We start from the raw sequence: 8,120 nt of genomic DNA on the forward strand, positions 1-8,120 counted from the left end.
CTTTGGTGGTAAGTGGGGTCACACTTGGCCACCTAAAAGCCTCTTTGTGGCACACAGACATGTGCACCACCTGATGTCCATTTGAAACAAACCAAAAAGCTAAAGTAATTACTATATGAATCCATTATGGATATGATTGATTATGACCCCTTCCCACATCTTTGATTGTTGTTTCATCAGATCTGGATAATACAATATATACTTGTATATTATAGATATTATATATTATATATATTATATATATTATATGTATAGTACTCCATATGTATGTATGCACTCTATAATTTGTTGGTTACTGTTGTGGCCTGCTCAATTGGAATCATCTTAACACGTAAATCAAGGAGACGACCAGTAAACATTACTTTGGTTGATGAAATAATTATTTATATATACTTACATACACTATAAATCTTTTTATTTCATAAATTATAGTAATAAATTAATTTACGTCGTACTAAAAACTCTTGTTATGTTTCAATTAAAGGAAAAATTGGATCAAAGATTATTTTCACACTTAAATATGTATCTCTCGATCAATAACTTTTATAACGTTAATTATATTATATAAAATTTAAAAGGTAAAAATATAATACTACTTAGTAATATACTTTAAATAACATTTCAAAATTAGTAAATACTTTTTACAAAGAGATACTAATTTTTTTTTCCATTCCTATATCTAATTTTCTTTTCATGTGCTTTTGTCTTTGATTCTTGATGAATCTCAATCCAATAACTACCCAATTATTGGTCACTCTTTATTAATCAAAACCTTTTCTTGGTCATTTTTTTTTGCTCTCTCCTATATATTTGCTCTTTTCCCATTATCTTTTTTTTTTTTCTTATTAAAAGATCAAATTTTGAGTGTATATGATGGTGTTTTCCCTATTGGGTTGATTAGAATATGCAAAAATTTCATCTGGGTCTTGCTTTTCTTGGTTAGTGCCCTCCTTGACCCCCCCCCCCCCCCCTTTCCCCGTCTTCTTTTTGATTTTTGGTATTGATTTCTTGTTCTTTAGAAGGTTAAATTTTGTGGGTTGTTAATGGTTTTGATTATTTTGTTGGTTTGAACATGTAGTATATGTTGTTGTTGTTGTGTATGTTTTTTGTTGAAATTTTGGTGTTTTTGATGACCATGTGGCATATGATGTTGTTGTTGTTGGTGGGGTGTGTGTGTGTTTTGTTGAAATTTTGGTGTTTTTGATGAACATGTGGCATATGTTGTTGTTGTTGGTGGTGGTGGTGGTGTGTGTGTGCGCGCGCGTCTGTTGATGAAATTTTGGTGTTTTTGATGAACTGTCAATTTCATTTTTCTTTTCTGGGAAGTTTTTGTTCTAATGGAATTGTTTGAAAATCTGAGAATTTTTGCAAAAAGGTGAATAAAAAGAATTTTTTTGGGTCAAGGCTAGGTATTTTCTCTTTCAGACAAGTAGTAAAGTTTGGATCTTGGAATGTTTTGATTCCATAAAAGAGAAAGGTTGATTCTTTTTCTGTTTTTTTTCATGTTTATGGAAATTGTTGTGAGCTCACTAGTAAGTGTTCATTTGTAGATTTTGGTTTAAATGCTTTTTTTTTCTATAGTGTCTCATCAAAAAATTGTGAATAATGTGTTGCTCAAGAGAATTTGCTTCCTATGTATGAATTTTTTCGAAAGATTCCTGTACCACCTTGTTATAGTGTGGTGATGAAAAGGAAAAGGGATTCTTTATTTCAAATATTTATATACTTACCAAGTTATGTTTCCACTTTCTTTGGCAGGACTAGGAGCATCGAGGTAGGTGGTTAAAATTTGAGGGGGGATATACATTTGTTCACAGCTTTGTACACGTAATAAGTCTTTAATACATGGCTCCCGGAGGAAGCAGTTACCAGGATATTGGTGATTCGCTTAATGCATATGCCGATTATGGTATTGCACCCGAAAATGCTGAATCCAAAAGCTCCCCATTTAGAAAATCTACAGCTGTTAATATTATTGGTGGGAATCATGGAACAAGATCTAATACAGCTGTTCATGAGCTACTTGAATGCCCTGTTTGTATGAATCTAATGTACCCTCCAATTCATCAGGTACATTATATAGCTTATTTGGAAATGATACATTTGGAATTAAAGTGATTCAACATTCTTGAAAGTTATTTTACTCCCAAAATATTCAACGTTAGGGGCATTAACTAATAAGGTTGAGGTTGAAATTAGCGATGCAAACATACCAGCACTAACTCATTTCCCATCAGAACTTCTAAGTTAATCATGCTTGGCGAGAGTAGTACTAGGATGGCTGGACCCCTGGAAGTCCTCGTGTTGCATCCCTCCTTTCCATGCCCCACTTGTGGGATTACACTGGATTTGTTGTTGTTGGAGGTTGAAATTGGTCAAGTTTCTAGATTCAAATGGAGTTAGAAACTCGTGACGTAATAGTAATTTATGAGCCTGAATAGAGTTTATCTTTTGCATACTTTGGCACTGAGATTGTTGAGGTGTAAGCTAAAAGAAATGTGATTCTTCTTCATATAATGATGCTAATGACCCAAACATATACAATCTACAATACTAGCGTAAGCCTTAATATAGAGTAGACTAACATTCATTTTCTCTCATTAATGTGCAAAAAGTACATACAAAAATATTGGCATGGCATTAAGTGCTGATGCAATATTTCCAGAAATGTCATTGCCTCCTGGAGTTTGACAAACTGAACATGTTATGTGTTATATTTTCTCCTTAATGAGGAATTGGCTGTTTTTGAATAGCTTTCAAGTCATTGGGACATAAATTCAAGTCCTGCAAAGCTCTTCCTTAGGATTTGAACTCTTCTTCGAATTAGATTTATGAGAGATAGGTGAAAGTTTTCTGCTTTTTCAATGCATGCTTTATTTTCTAACAATAAAAGGCAATTCCTCAGCAATTATTTTCTAACATGTTATGTTTATACATGCTTTATTGCTTCAGCATAAACATATTAAGTTATAGACTATAAACTCTATATATCTGAAAACTTCAGACATATTCCATGCATATTAAAGAAATTATGTGATAAGAGCTGATATAACATTGCATTTTATGTTGTATAAAAGATGCCAAAAGCAATAATCTCTTTTGTTTATTCGGGATAGAAAAGTTGAATAGTTGGCCTTGAGAAATGTAGAAGTGTGAGTTAAAATAGTTCTTACATCACATTTATTAGAAAAATAAATTAAAAAGAAGTGTATACGGGAGCTAACATAGACCATAGTTGGAAAGTTGGCCTTGAGAAATACAGAAGTGTGAGCTAATCTTTGTTTTTACATTACGTTTGTTTAAACAACTACATATATTTGACTAGTAGCCTTTAATTCCTAGTTCGTTTTGGTGCACCCATGTGGCCTGTTTGTATATAATATAATAAGAGCGGTATTGTTTATAGAAAATTACATTTTGTAACAGATTCTCTTTTTTGAAGTATATTCCTTGTATACGAGATTACACTGGTATGTTGTTGTATACAAGAGATTTTTCCATCATAAATAGAATTATTTACCTTATAAAAGAAAAGGGCAGCCCGGTGCATAAAGCGTACCACATTGGCCCATTCACACTGGGTTCGGGTAAGGCCTCACCCAAGGGGTTTTGATGTAGGCAGCCTACCGTAATACAAGCATCAGTGGCTGATTCCACGGTTCAAATCCATGACCTATAGGTCACATGGAGACAACTTTATCCTTACTCCAAGGTTCTCCGTCATTCATTTTATCAAAAAAAAAAAAAGAAAAACAAGGACCTTCACTTTTAGTAAATTGGGTAAATGTTACAGAAACCAGAATGCAGGATGTCAACATTTTGGAGATACGGAGCATTTATTATTAAAAGTAAAAAAAGCTCTATCGAGTAATCTTATATTTCTGTCACTTTAGTTAAGTTGTCATATTCTTTTTGGCCTTTTATTAATTTCACTCTCAACAGTCAACTCAAATTTTTTCATCTTCCATGTGTGAAGTGTCCAAATGGTCATACTTTATGCCTGAAGTGCAAGTCAAAAGTCCATGTATGCCCAATTTGTCGCCACGAGCTTGGAAACATAAGATGTCTAGCATTGGAGAAAATTGCAGAGTCACTTGAGTTGCCATGCCGAAACCAAATTTTTGGCTGTCAAGATATATTCACTTATCATAGTAGGCTTCGACATGAGCAGAACTGCAGATTTCGTCCATACAACTGCCCTTATGCAGGATCCGAATGTACTGTTACTGGTGATATTCAGTCCCTAGTTGCACACCTCAAAGATGATCACAAGGTTGACATGCACGACGGCTGTACCTTCAACCATCGCTATGTCAAATCTAATCCTCAAGATGTTGAGAATGCTACATGGATGTTGACTGTGAGTTCTCTCTCTCTCTCCCCCCTCCATTCCTTTTTTCCTTATTTTAGAGAGGCCAGAGGATGCTAAGTTAACTCATAGTTCAGTGCTCAATTTGATGGTGTTCTACACTAATTGTCTGCTAGTATTTGCAAGCCTTCGTCATGATAGAACTGCATAACTTCATCAATCAAATACCATACTACCAATTCAGGGCTCAAAGCAGACATCAAACTAATTAATAAGGATTTTTAGTTTTAACCTCTTGAAATGAAAGGTACTAGATAAAATGCCTTACGTGAGGGTTGAAAGAGTTAGTTGTTAAGCTCTTTTCCTAGTGCAGAAATGCGATTCTGCCATGTCTCGAGTAGACGATAAGAACCATATTTGGTGCATCTTTGCAGTCTGATGATAACATCCATGGACTGTATTCATTGTAACATGTTATGCATGAATACTCACTCAAATTCTCACTTGCATCTTTATCTCCTTAAGTGGAAGCGCCTATCACAACATTTACCGCACCAGTTTCATGTGAGTACCAACCTTTTTCGCATGCTGAATATCAGCTATTGAAGAGATGGGTGTTGCCATCTGAATACTTCAGTCTCCACCATGCTGTTTATTTTAAGTGTGGTTTCATCAAGAATTAACCAGAAGTGAGTTTATCACACAAGGCAATGAGACATTCAACCTTAAATTGATGCAAGATAAGAAGAGATGGAGCTGATTAAAAGTGATGAAAGCTGATTCAGCAATTAGTTAGTTAAGATTTGAAGTCCGTTAGGCGGTTAGCATTTATATTTCTGTTAATACTGTTCACAGAAACAATTAACTCTGTGCAGTACTGTTCCATTAATTCAGTTAGTAGTTAGTTAGTAGCTACGATGAATCGTTTCAGCTGTATTAGCCTATAAATATCAATGTAACACAGCAATGAACTCATTCATGAATACAAGATCAATTTTCTCCTCTCTCTCAATTCTTCTCTTAGCTAAAGATCTCGTTTATACCTGATTTTAGTTCCACTTTTCCCCGAGTTAAACTCCTGGAATTATTCTAATCCCTACTAGATTGCCATTTCTGGCACCATAAATAGTAATCAAAAAGCGAAAAACAAACACTACCAAGGTAGATCACCTGCCTTGAAAAGAGAGGAAGTAGAAATCTGCACAGTTTATTTCTCCACCTATTTCAACAACCCAAAGTTAATAGACTTTCTAGAAAGAGGAACCATCAACAGAAATAGCGGTAAGATTCACAGACCCCTTGAAGTCAACATTGAAAAACAATTTTAGGAACCCTGTGAATCATCCAGGAAGATCTTGAACGAAAGAAACAACCAACTCAAATCCCCCTAAAGTTGAATTCAGTGGTAGATTGAAATACTGAAGCAGTTTTCCATGGAAGGACACAGGATTGCGTCTCATCTCTGCCAACGAGGTTTTCCTTAAAATGTTGGCACTGTTCTTCTAGTAACTCTATTGATATTATTGCGTTTATAAGAAAACAACAAAACAAAGGAAATCCTAACATATCTTGATGTTATATTGCATTTAAGAAGAAAACAAAAATAAAGGAAGTCCTTATATGACATGATATAGTAGTATTCCAAAGAATAATGTTAGAGATTTGAATTACGTGTTTAGCATGGCAAAATTTAATGGTTTTTCATGACAAGTTTAGTAGTATTATCGGTAAAGGCATTTTGATGAAATAGTGTATATTTGTATTGCATTATGTTTCTCATTTAGAATTTGGTCTCATCATTCCTAGTCATATTCTCATTATAGTTACTCAAGGAGGCTTAAATTGCTTCTACTATTACAACTTACAACCAGTGTGTCTTCTTTTGTGGTTGAAAAGGAAAGCAGAGATATAAATTGAAGTCTGTTCTTCCAATATTTCATAAATATTCTGAATAAGCACTTATATTTAAGGTTGGAAATTCTTTAACATGTTTTTTACTGGGGAGAAAACCATTGTCTGACAACATGGATCATTTAAGTAGTATTTCTTTTGCTATTATGTGGAATAGGTTTTCAACTGTTTCGGTCACCAATTCTGCTTGCACTTTGAGGCTTTTAATGTTGGAGTGGCACCAGTATACATGGCGTTCCTTCGTTTTATGGGTGATGATGATGATGCAAAAAAATTTAGTTATAGTCTTGAAGTAGGTGGATTTGGCAGAAAGTTACTATGGCAAGGAGTTCCTAGGAGCATCCGTGATAGTCATAAAACTGTCCGAGACAGTTTAGATGGGCTGCTCATTCAAAGGAGCATGGCACTCTTCTTCTCTGGTGGTGACCGAAAGGAGCTAAAGCTGAAGGTGGCTGGGCGCATTTGGAGAGAACCGTTGTAAAGTAGAAAACGCTATCTTCTTCCCCAGGTTAGCATCAATCTGAAGGCTTGTCGTCATATATCACAGTAGATTTCTTCCCAGAGGGCCACGAGTCTAGTTAGTTATTTCTGGTTGACTGGTGGTTTATTTTTTGTTATTCTTGTAAAAAGATAAAAGCTGTAGATGGTTCTATATAGGTTCAGATTTTTGAATCAATCAATGTGTATTGAAGCTCAACTGTTGGCCATGCATTCTGTTAATGCTGGTTCTGTATCTAATACTATTAGGCATTTAGGCTTTTTGACAATCTGTGCAGAACCATGTTGCTTGCAAAGGGATGCATCATGTGAACTCTGTTTTATGATGAATAATAGCAACTCCATAAAAAGCATTTAGTCCATTTTCTCTTACATTGAACCACTTCAATATATCTGAATGCAAAATATTTTCATGTACAGTTCCGTCATGAACCGGTGAATAACTCGTAAGAACTTGCCCTTGGAAGGGAACAACTGCTAAGATATGTTAATACCCCAAAAGGAGGATTCCGCCCAAAGAGGGGCATGTATTTGATTAGCAAGTTGGTTAAGCAATAGCCTACCAAAATGGCTCCGGCGGTCTCGCCGGACCACCCAGATCCGCTCCACAGCCTGTTCGGGCTGCCTGTCAACTTTCGCCTAGATCTAGGCCTGGGCTCCGGGCCCACCTCCTGAACCGTGGGCCAACACCCACTGAAGGTCAGCAAAAATGGTTCGTTCGTGGCGTTTCGCCCGTTTTACTTGCAAGGTCGCCAAAAATGGTTTGTTCACAGCGTTTCGCCTGTTTTACTTGTAAAATGGCCTCAGAGGCCTCGTCGGGGGCTGTCGATTGATTTACACCCAGATTCGGGGTTGGGCCCTGGCCCATACCCCGAACCGTGGGCTAACACCCGCTGAAAGTCGCCAAAAATGATTCGTTCGTGTCGTTTTTCACATTTGACTTGAAAATAAGTCCCAACGGCCTCGTCAGACTACCCAGATTTGTTCCATAGCCCGTCGGGGATGTGGGTCAATTTTTGCACGATTCGGGCTTGGGCCTCGAGCCCACACCCCAAATCGTGGGCTAAAACCCACCGAAAGTTACCAAAACAATCTGTTCGCATTGTTTTGCCCGTTTGACTTGCAAAATAGCCCCATTGGCCTCGTCGAACCACCCAGATTCGCTCCATAGCCTGTCGGGGTGCCGTCGATCAATTTTTGGGCCAAACCGCGATTCGTCCCCGGGCTCGCCCCCAGAATCGTGGGCTAACATAATTGATTTTGCTCGAATAGTTTGTTCGTGTTGTTTTGTTCTTTTGACCACCCAAATAGCCCCATTGACCTTGCTGGCCCACCCTCATCTGCTCCACAGTACATCGGGGGACGACCGATCGATTTTTAAACCAAATCATGGCTGGGCTCC

At 36.8% G+C, this 8,120-nt stretch overlaps 1 protein-coding gene across 1 annotated transcript; it reads left to right on the forward strand.

Annotated features, from left to right (window-relative positions):
• Nucleotides 1-263: 263 nt before the first annotated feature.
• Nucleotides 264-7,080, forward strand: LOC107850521 (E3 ubiquitin-protein ligase SINAT2). The gene is made up of 4 exons (XM_016695103.2): nucleotides 264-938; nucleotides 1,759-2,070; nucleotides 3,977-4,360; nucleotides 6,378-7,080. Exons 2-4 carry the CDS (start codon nucleotides 1,846-1,848, stop codon nucleotides 6,699-6,701), a joined length of 933 nt encoding a protein of 310 aa, XP_016550589.2. The 5' UTR covers nucleotides 264-938; nucleotides 1,759-1,845; the 3' UTR covers nucleotides 6,702-7,080.
• The last annotated feature ends 1,040 nt before the right edge of the window (nucleotides 7,081-8,120 follow it).

This window comes from Capsicum annuum, chromosome 12, assembly GCF_002878395.1.
Source record: "Capsicum annuum cultivar UCD-10X-F1 chromosome 12, UCD10Xv1.1, whole genome shotgun sequence".
Taxonomy (NCBI): domain Eukaryota; kingdom Viridiplantae; phylum Streptophyta; class Magnoliopsida; order Solanales; family Solanaceae; genus Capsicum; species Capsicum annuum.